General features: G+C 38.8%; 1 protein-coding gene across 1 annotated transcript; it reads left to right on the forward strand.

Moving 5' to 3' along the window:
* Nucleotides 1-4,412: 4,412 nt before the first annotated feature.
* Nucleotides 4,413-5,342, forward strand: LOC130679072 (olfactory receptor 6C2-like). Its single transcript, XM_057486793.1, has one exon. It carries the CDS (start codon nt 4,413-4,415, stop codon nt 5,340-5,342), a length of 930 nt encoding a protein of 309 aa, XP_057342776.1.
* The last annotated feature ends 15,130 nt before the right edge of the window (nt 5,343-20,472 follow it).

The raw sequence follows: 20,472 nt of genomic DNA on the forward strand, positions 1-20,472 counted from the left end.
CCCAAGGGACGTTCTTTTGTTTTCTATATTAGCTTGTCTTCTCTCCATGACAGAGACCAAGGGAAGTGTTCCCAAGGATTAAAATAAGAAAGGAGTCTCTAATGGGAACCTTTACATGATCTGAAAGTGGGAAACTTGAAGAACTCGAGAGCCGGAGAAAATGCCTGGACGGTAAGTGCAGGGTGACGATCCTGTTAGACCTGGGCAGAGACACGTCTCCTTAACACGACACAGTTAAACACGGTAAGGAGCTGCCAGCCGAAACCACGAAAAAGTATCAAAGAGTAAGTAAGTACCAGAGGTAGAGATGAGAATTACCTTTTCGTTTGAGAGATGAAAGAAAGAAATATTTGTTGGCATTTTTTTCTGTAATGTGGCTAGTTAAGCTTGTTTCAACATTTAGTATGGACGATTATACTAGATATGTTATGAACTCCTCCCGACAGGCATTTGTAAGACGAAGGTCATAGCCAGGGATACATTTCTGCAGCCCTAAGTAGTCACCATGCAGTACAACTTCAAGAATATAAAGAGATAAACCTTCCAAATCCCTGGAATTTATCTCTCAAAACAATATTACTCTACTTAAAACTGTCAACATTTTCTAAGCTGTAAATATTCTTTTGTGATGAACAATTTAAGTAGAAATACTTCCATCCCTCCTAAGCATTTATTAGTTCACTGGGAAAGTTCCATTAACATCTAAATTACTCAGTGGAGAGTAATAGGGTGCCTGAGGGGAGAGAGGGACCCTTGTTCTTCAGGAAGCGCTGCACAGGAGAGCAAGGCTGAGGGGGCTATTTCCCTCAGGCAGTTTTTGCCTGGTGTGTATTCGATGGGTGTGGGGCTGGGTATTAAAAAGGAGATGACAGCAAGGATGTCAGTTTTTTGTAACTTCATAGTTTGTTCTACTCATTGCACTTTTTGTAGCCCTGAAGCTGTTGAGAGAGAATTAATTCTTAAATAAACCCAAAATCAAAGGGCAAGGCAAAAAATAAGGTATGGTTAGTATTAGCACAGTATTCAACTCACATTAAAGAGAAACCATTAATAAATTGATCCTATCTAACAGAGACAAAAATAGCATTTGCATATAGGAAGAGGATTGAAGTATACAAAAAAATCTCAGAGAGTTTGAAAACAAAGAATTCTGTTTTTCTTTCACTAAGATGCTGTTTGGTATGAGTGGCTTAAAACGAGACCATTCCTTTGGGAGTGGAAGGTCATCAGAGGAAATACGTTCCATTATTTATTGATTTCCCAGGGCTCATGTCCTTTGCAGGCAACATTTTAAAGCCAACTGAGGAAAAATACATTTCATATAACAAATTAATTGTTCCCTGGGGAGATTTGCCTGTAGGTGATGGAGAAGTAGCAGGAAGGAATTCTCAAGACTGTTTTTCAGATAGGACATATTTTCACTGCTACAATTCTAAGCAATTAGTACAGGTTAAGGACAAGGAGTGATTATTGCTCTGTGAACAGAAATAGCACCTTTTCTTCTTACTGAAGAATATACACAATGGTCACAGGTAATATCAACAAAATAAGACTCAAAATATAGGAAAAAGAAACCAGTTAACATGTTACGCATATTTCTTGGTTGTCTGAAATTATAATGTAAAAATATAAATCAAGTGACTGCATGTGACATAGGGACAGAACTAATTAGGAAGGCAGTGTGGATATGTGATAATGGGGCAACAACCTTCCTTCATTGTCTGTGTGGATCTCAGCCATCAATATGACATGAGACTCTTGATCATCATACTAATAATATTTCTAATTTTTTATTTCTTCAATGACACCAAATCCCTTTCCCCCTCTGCCTGGCTCTAATTCTTTAGGTCTGTCTGAGTTTAGGAATCTATATTAAGAAAACCCACTTGGTGATCCTATTTCAGAGAGTTGTACACATTTAGAAACCTTGTGAAACACAAATGTTTCTGGAAGAAATTGAACATTATTTGAACAAACACTGAAATAACTACAGTGAATTTTTATATAAATGAAGTGATTTTCATGATACAGATACTATCCCTGTACTTTGCACTATACTTAACCACTGGATGGAATACTTTTAAAATAGTTTGTCTCAGCTTTTCCATTAGCCAAGAGGAAGTTAAGTCCTGATGTAGAATTAAGTAGTTTTGCTCTAATAAGAAGGAGAATGAGCCACTCTCCACAGTGTGGGAGTGAATCTGTAGGCACACAGTAAGTGATGTCAGCTCTGAAGAAGAAAAGAAAGCAAAAAGTAAAACAAGCATAGTCTCTAAAAATGTTGTATATGGTAAATTCTGGGTAATGGGATAAAAATCTAAGTACGTAACAAGCAAGAGGTCCAGGACAGAGATTTCTAGGAATGAACCAACATACCAACATCACCAGATGGAGAATCACAACATCAAAGGTAAAGTCAAGTTTATAGGCCACAAGAAAATGTCTGGAAAAGGAGGATATACAAAGTTTAAAATTGGTATTTTTCAGACCATGTGAATGAGAATGTACATGAAATGACAGTGCAATGAGAAACAGATATGAAAAAGGATGTCGAACCGACAGACCAGAATAGGAATTGAAGCACACAGCTCAGTCTCAGCACACTGACAGCTGTTTTATTTTTCAGTTCACATTTACATAACGCCTTTTGTGTGACAGATATGAGGGAACATAACTATTTACAAAATATAGCCTCTATGTGGAGAAGTTTACAGAAACAGAGGATAAATATACATACACAGAAGTATGCAGTGTGATATGTTCTAAGACATGATAGGCAACAACTGCTTGGAAATAACACAGGATCAGAATCTCACACTCTGGGTGGTAAATGAAGACCTCCTTGAAGAACTGACACCTAAGGAGAGCCCTGAAGGACTGACAGGCACCAGTCAGTCAGAGGATTAGCCCTTGCCAAGGAGACAGCATGTAGAAAAATAAGAATTGCAAATAGTCAATGTCAGTGGAACTTAAGTTCTGAGGAAGAAAGTTCAGGGATTGTAAGTGATGGGAGAGAAAATAAGGAAGGTCCTGTCCAGGAAAAGCCTGGCAAACCACACAAAGGCATTGATCTTTATCCAGAAACAGCTAACACTGGGAGAGGAGAAGGCTGAGAGGGAGTCTGATCTCACGTTGAGCACATGGCATGAGACATGTCTGTGGAACTTGCAACTCCTGACGCATATTAGCAATGCTTTTCATTGGGAATAGTTCTGGCCTTTGGAATCCATCAGAGAAATGACAATGAAATCAATGGCATGGAGTGAATTCACCTTGTAGAATATGGAGTTGGAAGAACCACAAACAGAAAACAAGAAGGGAGAGGTCTCAACATAGAATATTGGGGAACAGCAATACTTCATAGACAAATAGTGAGGAGACTGTGTAGGTCTTGAAGGAGGAGAAAATCAAAACGATGACATGGAATCCATTTAAAGAATGGCTGAACTTAAATTTAAAAATATATTGTGGGGATGCCACACAAAATAACTTCAAATATTGTGCCATGGCTCCAACAATAGTGAAGTTGCTGCAGGTGTGAGGAAAAGTGAAAGTCAAGTCTCGGAGGCTAAAATCCTACATTGAGCGTTGGTATGCAGAGAAGGTGCTGACACTCTATCTTTGCAAAGGAATTAAACCATAATGAACAAATGCACAGCCTAGAAGACTATATTTAGTGATATTAAATGTAGTTTTATCTTCGGGAGCTTTCAGATAAATCGGACGACAGCTAGTAAACTGAAAAATCACCTGAATGCTTATGAAGATATTCCATTTGTAAATATCTTGAACACAATGGTGTTTTGTACTTTAGTTAAAATAGGTGTACATCAAACCACCTTTGAATTAAGAGTAAGGACTACAGACAGAGAAGAATAAAGAGACAAAGGACAGTCTCAGGCTCCTGAGTTGTGCATTTTTGTCATTGTTTGTTTTGCAGAATAAATGAATCTTACCCATAATGCAACCTGAGTGACAATTGAAGGGAACTCATTTTCTGAATTATCCAGATATGCTCCATTTACAAGGTTTGTTGGATAAAGAATGTTTAATTAAACATCAAGTAACATGGTCATTTTTTCCCTGTATTTCTAAATCTAGTCCATGTAATGAATTATAAAAAAATCAGCAATGCTTTTTAATTTTGAAGGGCAAAGAATGATGTGAGGAAAAGTTGGATTATTTTACAACATGAATTCTGAAGCAATAATCTGTTACTCATACATGGAATATTCTGAAAGATTATTGGACTACTGGCAATGTTGATTATGGTGTGAAAGGAGGAATTTACTGGAGCCTTGTTTGCTTGGCTTTTATAAGCACAGTCTTTTGCTACAGAATTTGAGTATCTATCTCTTCCTGAACTCTCTTTGATACTTACATGCTTACTGAGCAGAGTTCAAAAGCCAGTGATGAGAAACCACACAGAAATAACAACTTTTATCCTTTTGGGACTCACAGATGATCCTCAACTGCAAATCCTGATTTTTACCTTCCTATTTCTCACTTACATGTTGAGTGTAACAGGGAACATAACTATTATCACCCTCACGTTGGTCGACTCTCATCTGAAAACCCCTATGTACTTTTTCCTCAGAAATTTTTCCTTCTTAGAAGTGTCATTTACCACTGCCTGTATTCCTAGATTCCTGTACAGCATGTCAACTGGGGACAATACCATTACCTACAATGCTTGTGCCAGTCAAATATTTTTTGTTATTCTCTTTGGAGCTACAGAATTTTTTCTCCTGGCAGCCATGTCCTATGACCGCTACATTGCTATCTGTGAACCCCTGCATTACATGACCATCATGAACAGCAGAGTATGTAGCTTACTAGTCTTCTGTTGTTGGGGATCTGGCTTGATAATCATTCTCCCACCCCTTAGCTTGGGCCTCCAGCTTGAATTCTGTGACTCCAATACAGTTGATCATTTTATCTGCGATGCAGGTCCCCTCCTAAAGATCTCATGCTCAAATACACAGGTAATAGAAAAAGTGGTTATTCTTGTGGCTGTATTTGGACTCATCATCACCCTAGTGTGTGTGATTCTGTCCTACACACACATCATCAGGACAATTCTCAGGTTCCCCTCTGTCCAACAGAGAAAAAAGGCCTTTTCCACCTGCTCTTCCCACATGATTGTCGTTTCCATCACCTATGGCAGCTGCATCTTCATCTACATCAAGCCCTCAGCAAAGGAGGAGGTGGCCATAAATAAGGGCATCTCAGTGCTCACCACATCTGTTGCACCCTTGTTGAACCCCTTCATTTACACCCTGAGGAATAAGCAAGTGAAACAAGCTTTTAATGACTCCATAAAGAGGATTGCGTTGTTCTAAAAAAAATCAGTTTTGATGAATCAAAGTAAAATGAAAGAAGAAAATACTCTAAATGTTTAACTACAGCTTCTAATTTATTTCAATGCTTTGTGCCTATAATTCAGTCATATTAACCTTATCAGAGACATGTAATACTGCATCCTACACTCACCTTAAACAATTTCCTTGTTCTTCTTTGAAACCAAAATTCATAGGTGGTGTTTTCCCTCATTGTGAAACTATAAAACATATTCCCAAGTAATTAAACTTGTTCCTTTCTTACCCAAACTTTTTTCAGTGCTCTTGTACAAGAAGGAAAGTAATAATATTTAAAAGTATACAAATTATCTAGAAGATACATTTTGTAGTAATAGTACTAGTTTCTTCTCAAAAGCAAAGTTATCAAAATTATCCTAAATAGTTACAGAGTGCTTGTCAATGAAGAAAGGAAAGGAGAAAGAAAGAAATATTAATGAAATGGAGGGACAGAAGGAGGGAGGGAGGAAGAAAGGAAAGAAGAAAAAGGATATGGGGGAGGGAACCCAACATGCAAGCAAGCAAGGAAAAGGAGAAAGAGGCCTCTTCTGATAATGCTCCCACCTTTTAAATTACTACCTTTAAAGTAAATCATTACTCCTTCTGGCCAACAGACAGAAAGGACAAAGAATTAATTGTTTAAGAAAAGTTGAAAAGATTACCTCTGACATCAAATTAAAAACACAGAGGAGAGGAAAAAAGATGGCAGCATGAGAAGTGGCGGGAATCTCCTCCCAAAACCACATATATTTTGAAAATACAGTAAATACGACTATTCTTAAAAGAGTGACCAGAAGTAACAGTACACCAGCCAGTCTACATCTGGGGAAGTCAACATATCACAGAAAAGGGTAAAGTAAAAAAGCCGTGACCTGGTGGGACCCGAGCACTCCACCCACCCCAGCTTCCCGTTGGGAGGAAAAGAATCAGTGCATCAGGTAGTGGAAGCACAGGACTGCTAAATACCCAGCTCTAGAAATCGACCCCGGGAGCACAGATCTACATTGCATGTGCTCTGAAGATTAGACGGGTTGGAAAACAAAGTAGAGAATAAGACTGCGAACAGGTTCCCAAAACCTGCTACCCTGGGACAAAAGAAAAGCAGATGCTTTGAAAGCTTCCCAACAATCAGAAGGCTGCTAAAGCAGCAAGGCTTTAGGAGAAGGAACAGGCAGACAAAATCACCCTGGCACACTCAGCTCCACAGGTTGGGAACTATCAGGAGCTTCAGGCACTGCATCACCCTGGTTGGCAACACAGCCACGAGGTCCCTCACTGGATTAAGCAGCCTGCCACTCCTTCTTCCCCACTGGCACCTGTGCACAAACCCGCTGTAGCTGCCATTGCTGCAGATCCCCTGGAGGGCAGCCCCGCCTTCAGCAACCACATTGCTTACACAGAGGCTTCTCACTAAGCACAGCTAACTAGCTCAGACAGCAGAGACAGGCACTGTGACTGGGAAGCACAAAAGGGCTTTGCCCTCCCTGCAAACACATGTGCCACTCATCTGTGAGCCCTGCCATTGCCTGGTCAGGCAGGAGGGCAGCCCCGCCAATAGAAGTTTAGGGGATTAACACAGAAGCTGCTCCCTGCATGCAGCTAACTGGCCCAGACAGTGGAGAGAGGCACAGTGACTGAGAAGCACAAAAGGGCTTTGTCTTCACAGCAAAATGTACATGGCTTGCCTGCAACCCCTGCCAACAACCTAGACCATCCCGAGGACCACCCCCCCCATGGCAGTTTAAGGGATTAACCCAGAGGACACTTCCTGTGTGTGGTTAACCAGAACAGACAGTGGTGACAGGAACTGCAACCAGGAAGCAGGAAGGGACATTGTCCTCCCAGCTGACACCCATGCTGCTCACCTGCTACCATTTCCATCACTCCAGGACTATGAAAAGGCAGAAGAACCTTATCCATCCAAAATGCCTCAAACACGAGAAAGAGGGCTTGGTGAAACTGAAATCAGCAATTTCCCGAAAAAGAATTCAAAATAAAAGTTCTAAGCATGCTAATGGAGCTACAGAAAAATATTCGAAAGCTAAGGGACAAATTCAGGAGGGAGATAGACACCTTAAAAAATACAGTACCTGAACTGAAACAAACAATGGAGGGATTCAAAAGAAAATTAAATGAGGTAGAGGAGATGGTAAATGGAATAGAAATTAGAGAACAGGAATACAAAGAAGCTGAGGCACAAAGAGAAAAACGGACCTCTGGGAATGAAAGAATATTAAGAGAACTGTATGACCAATTCAAATGGAACAATATTCACATTATAGGGGTACCAGAAGAAGAAGAGAGAGAAAAAGGGATAGTAAGTGTCATTGAGGAGGTAATTGCTGAAAACTTCCCAAAGCTGGGGAAGGAAATAGTCTCTCAGGCCATGAAAGTCCACAGATCTCCCAACACAAGGGACACAAGGAAGACAACACCAACATGTATAATGATTAAAATGGCAAAGATCAAGGATAAGGACAGAGTATTAAAAGCAGCCAAAAAAATAGATAACTTACAAAGTAAAACCCATCAGGCTATCATCAGACTTCTCACCATAAACCTCACAGGCCAGAAGAGAGTAGCATGATATATTCAGTGTAATGAAACAGAAGAGCCTTAAGCCAATAATACTCAACCAAGCAAGATAATCATTTTAATTTGAGGAGGGATTAAACAATTCCCAGACAAGCAAAAGTTGAGGGAATTTACCTCCCACAAACCATATCTACAGTGTATTTTAAAGGGACTGTTCTAGATGGAAGTGTGCTTAAGGTTAAATAGCTGTCATAAGAGAAAATAAAACCACAACAAAGGAAGTAGACCTATTAAATACTAACCAAATGCAAAATTAAATCAGCTACCGAAAAAGTCAGTCAAGGGATAGACAAAAAGTAGAGAAGATGACACCTAGAAAGTAAAGAGAGGAGGTGGAAGAAAAAGAAGGGGAGAAAAATGAGTATTCAGATTCTGTTTATAATAGTGTAATAAGTAAGTTAAGGTAGAATGCTAGATAGTAAAGAGGGTGCCCTTGAACCTTTGGTAACCACAAATTCAAAGACTACAATGGCATTAAGCACATATCTATCAATAATCACCCTAAATGTAAAAGGACTGAACACACCAATCAAAAGACATAGAGTTACAGGCTGGATAAAAAAGCAAGACGCATCTATATGCTGCCTACAAGAAAATCACTTCAAACCCAAAGACATACACAGACTAAAAGTAAAGAGATGTGAAAAGATATTTCATGCAACTAATAGGGAGAAAAAATCAAGAGTTGCAGAACTTGTATTAGACAAAATAGACTTCAAAACAAAGAAAGTAACAAGAAACAAAGAAGGACATTATATAATGATAAAAGGGTCAGTTCAACAAAAAGATATAACCATTATAAATATCAATGAACCTAACATAGGAGCACCCAAATATGTGCAACTAATACTAACAGAATTAAAGGGAGAAATAATGTGCAATGCATTCATTTTAGGAGACTTCAACACACTACTGACTCCAAAGGACAGATCAACCAGACAGAAAATTAGTAAGGACAAGGACACAGAGGCACTGAACAACACATTAGAAGAGATGGACATAACAGACATCTATGGAACACTCCATCCAAAAGCAACAGGATACACATTCTTCTCAAGTGCACATGAAACATTCTCCAGAATAGATCACATACTACACCAGAAAAAAAGCCTCAGCTATTTTCAAAAAGACTGAAATTGTACCAACCAACTTCTCAGATCACAAAGGTATGAAACTAGAAATAAATTGTACAAAGAAAACAAAGAGGCCCACAAACACATGGAGGCTTAACAACATGCTCCTAAATAATCAATGGATCAATGACCAAATTAAAACAGAGATCATGCAATATGGAGACAAATGAAAACAACAGCTCAACACCCCATCTTATGTGGGACACAGAAAAGGAAGTTCTAAGAGAAAAGTATATAACAATCCAGGAATATTTAAAGAAGGCAGAACAATCCCAAATGAACAGTCTAAATTCACAATTATTGAAACTGGAAAAAGAAGAACAAATAAGGCCCAAAGTCAGTAGAAGGAAGGACATAACAAAGATCAGAGAAAAAATAAATAAAATTGAGAACAATAAAACAATAGAAAGAATTAATGAAACCAAGAGTTGCTTCTTTGAGAAAATAAACCAAATAGATAAACCCCTAGCCAGATTTATCAAGAAAAATGAGAATCTAAATACATCAACAGAGTCAGAAATGAGAAAGGAAAAATCACTATGGGCACCACCAAAATACAAAGAATTACTAGAGAACACTTGTGAAAAATTATGTGCTAACTAACTGGATAACCTAGACGAAATGTACAACTTTCTAGAAAAACACAACCTTCCAAGGCTGACCAAGGAAGAAACAGAAAATCTGAACAGACCAATTACTAGTAATCAGATTGAATCAGTAATCAAAAAAATACCCAAGAACAAAATCCCCTGGCCAGATTGCTTCATCACTGAATTTTATCAGACATTTAGAGAAGACACAATACCCACTCTCCTTAAAGTTTTCTAAAAAATAGAAGAGGAGGGAATACTTCCAAACTCATTCTATGAAGCCAGCATCACTCTAATACCAAAACCAGGCAAAGACACCACAAAAACAGAAAACTACAGACCAATATCCCTGATGAAGATAAATGCAAAAATACTCAACAAAATACTAGCAAACCGAATTCAGAAATACAACAAGAGGATCATACATCATGATCAAGTGAGATTCATCCTAGGGTTGCAAGGATGGTACGACATTCAAAAATCCATCAACATCATCCACTATATCAATAAAAAGAAAGACAAAAATCACATGATCATCTCAATAGATGCTAAAAAAGCATTTGACCAAATTCAACACCCATTCATGATAAAAACTGTCAACAAAATGGGTTTAGAGGGCAAATACCTCAAAATAATAAAGGCCATGTATGACAAAATCACAGCCAACATCATACTTAACAATGAAAAGCTGAAAGCTTTTCCTTTAAGATTTTGAACAAGAGAAGGAAGCCCACTCCCCCAACTTTCATTTAACATACTACTGGGGGTCCTAGTCATGGCAATCAGACAACACAAAGAAATAAAAGGCATCCAAAATTGGTAAAGAAGTCAAATTGTCATTGCTTGCAGATGACATGTTATTGTACATAGAAAATCCTAAAGAATCCACTTCAGAACTACTATATCTAATATCTGAATTCAACGAAGTTGCGGGATACAAAATTGATGCACAGAAATCTGTTGCATTCCTATACACTAATAATGAACTAGCAGAAAGAGAAATCAGGAAAACAATTCCATTCACAGTTGCATCAAAAAGAATAAAATACCTAGGAATAAACCTAACCAAGAAAATGAAAGACCTATACCCTGAAAATTACAAGATATTCTTGAGAGAAATTAAAGAGGGCACTAATAAATGGAAATTCATTAATTCTCTTGGGTAGGAAGAATTAATATTGTCAAAATGGCGATCCTGCCTAAAGCAGTCTACAGATTCAATGCAATCCCTATCAAAATACCAACAGCATTCTTCAACAAACTGGAACAAATAGTTCTAAAATTCAGATGGAACCACAAAAGACCCCAAATAGCCAAAGCAATCCTGAGAAGGAAGAATAAAGTTGGGGGGGGGATTTCACTCCCCAACTTCAAGCTCTACTACAAAGCCACAATAATCAAGAAAGTTTGGTACTGGCACAAAAACAGATCCATAAATCAATGGTACAGACTAGAGAGCAGATATAAGCCTACACATATATGGCCAATTAATATATGATAAAGGAGCCATGGACATGCAATGGGGAAATGACAGCCTCTTCAACAGCTGGTGTTGGCAAAACTGCACAGCTACATATAATAAAATGAAACTGGATCACTGTCTAACTCCATACACAAAAGCAAACCTGAAATGGATCAAAGACCTGAATGTAAGTCATGAAACCATAAAACTCTCAGAAGAAAATATAGGCAAAACTCTGTTGAATATAAACATGAGCAACTTTTTCAAGAACATATCTCCTTGGGCAAGGGAAACAAAAGCAAAAATGAACAATTGAGACTATATTACACTAAAAAGCTTCTGTACAGCAAAGGACACCATCAGTAGAACAAAAAGGCATCCTACAGTATGGGAGAATATATTCATAAATGACATATCTGATAAAGGGTTAAGGGGTTCACATCCAAAATATATAAAGAGCTCATGCACCTCAACAACCAAAAAGCAAATAACCCAATTAAAAAATGGGCCGAGGATCTGAATAGACAGTTCTCCAAAGAAGAAATTCAGATGGCCAACAGGCACATGAAAAGATTCTCCACATTGCTAATCATCAGAGAAATGCAAATTAAAACCACAATGAGATATCACCTCATACCAGTTAGGATGGCCAACATCCAAAAGACAAGCAACAACAGATGCTGACGAGGATGCGGAGAAAGGGGAACCCTCCTACACTACTGGTGGGAATGTAAGTTAATTTAACCATTGTGGAAAGCAGTGTGGAAGTTCCTCCAAAAACTCAAAATAGAAATACCATTTGACCCAGGAATTCCACTCCTAGGAATTTACCCTAAGAAAACAGGATCATAGATTCAAAAAGTCATATGCACCCCTATGTTTATCACAACACTATTTACAATAGCCAAGGTATGGAAGCAACCTAAGTGTCCATCAGTAGATGAATGGGTTAAGAAGATGTGGTATATACACACAATGGAATATTATTCAGCCAGGAGAAGAAAACAAATCCTACCGTTTGCAACATGGATGGAGCTAGAGGATATTATGTTCCGTGAAATAAGCCAGGCAGAGAAAGACAAGTACCAAATTATTTCACTCTTCTGTGGAGCATAACAACAAAGCAAAAACTGAAGGAATAAAACAGGAGCAAACTCACAGAACCCAAGAATGTACTAATAGTTACCAAAGGGAAAGGGACTGGGGAGAGTGGGTGGGAAGGGAGAGATGATTGATTTAAGGAGCATTATGATTAGTGCACAAACTATAGGGGGCATGGGGAAGGCAGTATAGCACAGAGAAGACAAGTAGTGACTCTACAGCATCTTACTATGCTGATGGACAGTGACTGTAATGGGGTATGTGGTGGGGACTTGTTCACAGGGGGAATGTAGTAACCACAGTGTTGCTCATGTGAAACCTTAGCCTAAGATTGTATATTAACGATACCTTAATAAAAAAAATTAAAAACCCAAAGATTGTTTGTCTTAAAATTTAAAGGTAGGCTTTGAAATCACCATTTAACACTCTTCTAAATTATTTCTACTGACATAATTTTGAAAACCATTGCTTTTTTGGAACTACTGATGATATGTCAAACTCTTTTCAATCATTATTATTAATGCCTTTTAAATATGTTATAGCTTTGAAAATATATACAGCAGAAGATAGACTAAATTGATCAGTATAACATAGGTAGCATGTCATGAAGCCTGAATTCTGATTTAAAGTCATGTTCAGGTCGCTACAGGCCACTACCTTTCAAGAAGCCATGCAGTTTTGGAGAGGACAGAAGGAGAAGACACTGGAATTGGAACTTTACAAGCTGGCATACTTGCAGGATGTTCTCTCTGCAATAATGTACTCCTAGTTCATCAATTTATCTTCTTTTTATTGAAGTATTGTTGATAATCATATATTGGCTTCAATATACAACACAGTGGTTCAACAGTTTCCCATATTACTAAATCCTCACCCTCTCTTGTGTATCATCTTGTCTTTGCATATTACATTACTGACATCTAAGAAGAAAAGTAAATTGACTTAACATTTTAGAATTTATGTAATGTATTTTATGTACCATATTCTCTCCTGTGGTAGCATATTTAAGATTTTCTGTTTTGTTAAGTGGAACTCCAGTGGAAAAATATGTTATCTGCCCAGGGCAAATAATCTCCGAAGCTGAAATCAGTTCAAGGGAGAAATAAAGTGGGAGAAACCCGTTTATAGCCTATGAGCAGTCATCCACTTCTGCTCACCCATGTCTCTCATGACCTGGCTTTAAAAGAGAGACCCCACCTTACCTCTCAGGTCCAGATACACCCTTACACCCCCCCACCCTTGTAAACACCTGTTGATATGGAGATTCACTACTTCTATCCACCCCTTGGAAACACTTATTGATATGGAGATGCACCAAGGCCATCTAAGAGATTCTGGAAATATTGCAATTTTACCCACAGCCAACCCTCAAAAAATCTCACCTCACAATGTACTTGCTCCCCACCTTCCATAATGGCCCCTATGTGAGAAAACTGGAGCATGGTAACCAGACTAATAACATACAATAACAAGATCAATAAAGTCATGATAATCCTCAAGATGGAGGATTCAACTAGGTTCAAAGTCCTATGCAGATTAAGTCCATAGCTCACCCATTATGCAGTTGGACAGTAGCTAAATGGGTAGGGAGTACAGAGCACTCATCATTTGGCAGCCACAGCCAGGGGGTGAGTCCAGGACACAGGGACTGTAGAAGAAAATAATCTTAAGGTTTTAATGACATGTTTTAATGACACCAGCATAAGCAAATCTTGTCCATCAGTTAGGAGGAGAGTGGTACAGTGCTAGGTTGGTGGCAGGAATGGGATCTTGTCCTCATCTAATACAACAGACCTTCACCCCCATATCTGTGGGAGTTATAGATGGGTCAATATATAGGGCTATGGGAGGTACATGCATTGGCCATAAAGAGAAAACAAAACTTCCCTGTAAGATGCTCTCACCACCTTGACGTTTTGGGTGCACTACCGTGATCCTGCCTTATCCTGGCTTCAGTAACTCCTCCTTGGTTTGCACATACAGTTGTAAAGGAAAGCCATCAATGTGTGTTAGCATGGCCACAGGGCTCAAGGCTCCTTTTCAGGAATCCTCATTCAAATGCCGTAGCACTGTCCATAAGCAAAATGACCAGCCCCATAGACTACTGGTGTCTGACCTCAGACCGAATTTCAACAAACCATTGTACCTCTCTATCGTGCCTGCCCCAGCAGGGCTATATGGTCCATGAAACTTCCACTTTATTCCAAATTGCTGCACCTATTTTGTAATGAATGTGCAGTAAAGTGGGTGCCTTGATCACTCTAAAGCATATCTGGCTGGGCATAGGCCCCTTTGGTCATTTGTTGATCTGCATGACATGCAGGAAAAACAACCAATAGGCCAGTAGCTGTGTCCACACAAGTCACAGCATATCGATATCCTTCTGATATGGGCAGAGGCCTGAAATAGTCTATCCGCCACCTGACAAGGGGTATCGGCCCCTTTACTATTGTCCCATGTTGATGAGGGACTCAGTGTAAGTCCCTCTTAGGGCACATAAGGCACTCCTTCCAGGCTCTGCTGACGTCTTCAAAGGTCAACGGCAAGCTCCACCGACAGGCTACAGCCCACATTGTCTTTTGCACCATGTGCAACAAATGCTGATGTAAAACCTTGGGCTACATCAGAGGCAGGCTTTCCTTCTAGCCAATGCACCTGGGCCAATGTGTCTGCTTCATCATTCCCTGGGGATGGCAAAGGCAAACAGTCTTAGTCTGACCAGTGGCCCTTAGGTCTTGCCACAACTCTTGACCCCAAAGGGACCAGTGACCAACCATCCAGTTGGCATGGTATCATGTCAGTAGCTACAGGGTCAAGCCCTGATAGACGGCTCAGCTGTCAGTGCAGACAACTATAGGGGAGGGCTCCTGGGTGATCATGAGCCATACTGCCTGCAACTGAGACCATTGACTGCCCTTACTCTCTCCGCCCACCATCCATATTGTCTCAGTCTTAGTATGGAAAGCCAGAGCCCTCCACTTCAGGGGCTGCCCATGACTGGAGCCATGTGAATACAAGCATCTTCATGTATAGGGGCTTTTTCCTCCTGATAAGGACTCTTGGCTACCAGTGGCTCAAAGCAAGTTAGTCCTGCTTTCTACTGGTATATGTCACAGACCCCAATAAGTGTTGAAGTTTTTCACATAGTAGGCTATTGGAAAGGGTACAACACTGCTGCAAATATACACCCCATTTGGCCAGTGTGAGTGTATGCCATGCTACTCTGTGGCCTTTGGTTCCAGCCTTGCTCCTTCTCCACAATGGGATACATGGTTATTACTTTGATGAGAGCTGTTCTGCTGATGGTCTCCAAAGCCAGCAAGGTGTGGTGCACAGCAGCCAGTTTTCCCTCACAAGGTGTACTAGAACTCTGCTCCTTTCTGTAGTTGTGTCCAGAATCAAATACATTGGCATGTACATTCAAGCCACTACCAAAGACCCATCCATAACCATCTTCAATTACATTAACATTTAGCTCACATGGCCTGGATGAGTCAATTACACTAAAGGATGTACAGAAAAACCAGGTCCCTGAACCGTGGCTGTTCACAGCCCATACTTCCTCCTGTAGATGTTGCAGCATCTAGGAACTGCCCCTTCTAAACCTGAAAGAGAATCAGATGTGAGCATAATATCACCAATGCAGCGATACAGCCACACTGTTTGTGTTTTCTTCCACGTGGCCAAGTCCTGGGCTACAAGTCCATAATAAATGGTGGGACTGTGGAGGTATCCCTGTGGAAGGACAATGAATGTCCACTGCTGACCTTTCAACATGAAAGCAAACTGCTCCTGACTTTCCTGTGCTATGTCAATAGAGAAGAAAATCATTAACAAGGTCCACAACATCATGATATATCCCTAGTTCATGACTGAGGGTGTCCATAAGGGCTGCTATAGAGGGGACAGCAGCATGCAAAGGAGATGTGACTTTATTCAATTCCCTGTAATCCACGGTCATATGCCAGGAGCCGTCTGGCTCTTTCAGTGGCCATACTGGGGAAATAAAGGGACTATGAGTGGGCTTTATGATGCCCACCTTCTCCAACTCCTGTAGAGTTTCTCCAATTTCCTTGTGCCACCCACACATTTTATACTGCTTAGTATTTGTCACCCACTGAGGTACAGTCAGAGCTACAGGTGGGTGCTTAGCATGTCCCTTCAGAACTCCCATTACCATACATACCCACAGTCTAAACTCACCTGCCGGGGTCTGTAACCACAGGCTCTGCAGGGTATCTACCCCCAAAATATATTCAGGGATGGGAGAAATGTACATAGTATACTCCTTTGGGTATAAATGCCTATTCCCAAAGGGATTTGGGCTTTCCTCACTCTAGTTGCCTTACCCCCATAGCTATCTATCAGAGGAGGGGTCCCAGGAAAACATTCATGGTTGCCATAAGTCAGAAAACACTCAGCTCCTGTGTCCACCAGCACCAGGACATGTTGTACATTCACTGGGCACCAAGGAATTGCTAATTCTACATGAGGCCTCCAGTCCTCACCATGTTCCCCAGGGTGGGACCTTGACCCCACCTTATGTCAAATCAAAAAACAATTCATCCTCCAGTGGGGTGAGAGCCCAGGTTGAGCTTGAGTACTGTCCTCAGGATGCCTCACAGGGAAACAGTCTGGACATGGGTCTTTGTCTCCCTGAACCTTTGTCCTGAACCTCAGTGGCTGGAATTGCTGCTTTGGCTTTAATCAGTGCCCCAGTTCTACTAAGATCTTATTGAGCTGCCCATTAAATTTTTCTTTCACTACCCAAATCAGCCCACATCTGGGCCCTAAGACATTCACGGAGCCCTTTGCACCTCTCCTTTCAGTCGTAGTCCATACTTCTTTCCATGCTCTTATTGTTTCAATCTCCCCCAAAACTGCTAATGTCAATAGCTCACTTATGAGTAGCCTGGTGTGGGAGGCAAGAATAGTAACTGGGGACCCAAAGAGAGATGAGGGAGCTGTATAGAGCACCATATTTCTCATTCCTAGAGTGAACAACTCATCATCTGGGGCCTGGGGGTGCATATTATAGATGATATTTTCATGTGTAACTACTGTAACACCTGCTTGAGCACTTCATATGTTTTCCAGCTAGTGGGTAAGTATGGTAAATCACTCTGATTAGCCAAACTGCCCTGATGGCTCCTGTCACCAATCCAAATTGAAAACTTGAATCAACATGTGATTGTGTGATTGCTGACTGGAAATCAGTGCTTTTCCTAATATAAGGATGTCTGAGCTCAGGTACAACCTCCCCACGTGTTGTGCAAAGTCCATGCTTCTCAATAAAATACCAAGTATTGGAGCTCAACAAACTCTAATATCCTAACTTCTGTGTATGAATGTGAAGTTCTGACCCTCTTAATGAGCCAGTGACTAGGGCATTGAATAGCTTTGTCACTGCTTGGTCAACTACTCATAAATGAATGAATGACTTGGGAATTTCAGTCAAGTCCATAGTCCATCATGACCACCCATATAAGGCAACCTCTCCACAGTGGACCATTTTATATTGTGAGGATGGTTGACCAGGTGCAGCTTGCTTTTTTTGTAACATTTTTATAATTTTAGACTTAAGGAAATCTTCCAAAAATAGTAAAAGCACTTGACATGCTATTTATCCAGCCACAATTGTTTATATATTGTATGATTTATTTTATCATTACCCATCCCTTTCTCTCTTCTTTATAAGTACATACATATGTATAAATTTATATACATACAAATATATAAATACAATTTTAATAGTTTATACATAAATACTAACACTATAACTATAAATATATGTCTTTGTCTTTCTGAACCATTTGATAGGAAGTTGGACTTCGTGCCTCTATCCGTAACTACCTCACTAACCTCATGGTTTATTTCCTAGTAAGATCATTATGTTACATAACCAAAGTGTAATGAACAAAATTCAGAAAATATGACATTGGTACATTATCTAATCCTTATCCATATTAAAATATTATAAATTTTTTCTGAAATTATTTTATGTATTTTTATTTCCTGCAGGTCCATCATAACCCAGAGTTGCACACTGCATTTAGTTCTCATATTTGCTTATACTTGTTAATCTGAACTGTTCCTCTTGTATTTTCCACTTTATTTTCTTGATGATTTCTTTGTTTTCAACCATGCACATTACATTTTAATAACTTATTCATTTAACTATTCTAAAGTATTTACTTCTTGTTTTGAAAAAAAATGAAATACATAGACACACTAACTGACTTTTCTTTAGGAGTAAAGGGATATATGTACAATTTGGAGAGTTGCAGTACCTCCTCCCATTTTTGGAGGAAATGAGACATAATTTTATATTTCAAACACTCATTTGAATTTTGAGAAATTCGTATTTGATATCATGTACTGTTGGAAACTTATAGAATATTAAAAACTAGTGGTTGTATGACTGGTCATAAAATTCATCATGTATTCCCACTTATTCAACATATTCATTAACACACTCATGAGATTAAACTGGTGAATAAGTTCTTGAAATAGATTGTGTGAGAAATCAACTTCTTGTTTATTAAATTATATTCTCTTTTCTACCACAATATTAATCTATCCAAACAAAATCATACAATGACATGTGTGATTCATTCAAAGAAATTATGCTTTCTTACTATGTTGACAATTGACATTTCAAAAATTACTTTACAAAATTATTCTTTAATAGTTCTTTTAAAGTATGAGATACTGATAGCAATAAAGCATGTTTAATAAATTACAAAGTCCAATTTACCTAAGAATTTTAAAGAACATGGTTTTGAAAAAAATGTAGTATATATACTTAAATTAAACTGATACAACTCTCAAAAACATATATTCCATAATACAACTAAAGCCTCTCATTCTACTCTAAAACTCAGAGAAAATATATTTTGCAATTTTTTATTTATAACATAAAAAATTTTCACTTTTGACCAGAAAGTTAAAGTCAATGTGAACAGAATACAAAGAGTTTCTTGGCTCAGGTGAGCATAAATAATACAAATAACTAAACATTAAAGATCAATTCTTAAACTAGAAGTCAAAATACTTTTTGTTCAATGTTTTTTTATGTTTTTGTGTCAAAAGAGTAAATAGTATTACTTATCTGAAGCAGAAAATACCTTTCTAAATAAATCTTTGAAGCCTTTCTTAGCTTTCTGTTTCCTCAGACTATAAATGAACGGTTTCAACAAAAGGGTGATTGAAGTATTAATCAGATACTCTTTTGTTTAAAGTGACTCTTTCATTTGCTGATGGCTTTATGTAGATGAACATACAACTGCCATAAGTGATGGATACAACAATCACTTGAGAAAGTAGAAAAGGCTTCTTTCTTCTGCTGAGATGAAGGGAATTTTGAATTGTCTTGATGATGTAAGAGTAAGAAAGGAATGCTGATAACAATGTGGCAATGAGGATCATCAGGAAAAAAGCAATCAGTTCTAGTAAATGTGTGTCTGAGGAAGAAAGTTACAGAAAAGGGGAAATATCAGAAATGAAATGATCAGTGATAATTGAAACACAGAAATCCAGTTTAAGAGCCAAAATTAGTGGAGGGAAAATGATCAGGAATCCAGTTGCCCAATAACTGAGTACAAGCTGATGCAAACTCTGTGCTCATGGTGGCTGTGTAATACGAAGGTTTGCAGATAGCAACATAGCAGTCATAGAACATAGCTGCCAGAAGGAAAAATTCTGTAACCCCCATGAATGTGTACAAAAAATAACTGTAATATTGAATCATTATAGGAAATTGTCTTTTCCCTGGTTACAATGGTGATTAGGAATCATGGGTGCAAACACTTGTGAATGACATTTCCAAGAGAATTTCCAGAGGAAGAAATACATTTGGGGTCTTGAGATGAGATGGGAATACAGTAAAGTGAGGGCAATGATGGTAAAGTTTCCCGTTATGCTCAACATGTAACTTCAAAGGAGAAATAAAAAGACTACAATCTGTAATTGAACATTATCCATAAGTCCCAGAAGGAAAAACTCTATCTGCCTTCCTCAGATATGGTTCCTAATTTCTCATTTCTGATTTCAAACAAATTCTAGGGGGGAAAGAAAAAGCATGAAAAAATGTTACTAAATGAGCAGCTGTCTATTTAGGAAATGATATATAAAAGTACCTATATTCACAAACACACCCATTTTCAAGGTAATACTCCTTGATGTTTAAAGTATGATCTTGAACTGTGCAACACAAGCTACTGACTAAGTACACC

This window comes from Manis pentadactyla, chromosome 10 (assembly GCF_030020395.1).
Source record: "Manis pentadactyla isolate mManPen7 chromosome 10, mManPen7.hap1, whole genome shotgun sequence".
In the NCBI taxonomy this organism is placed as follows: Eukaryota; Metazoa; Chordata; class Mammalia; order Pholidota; family Manidae; genus Manis; species Manis pentadactyla.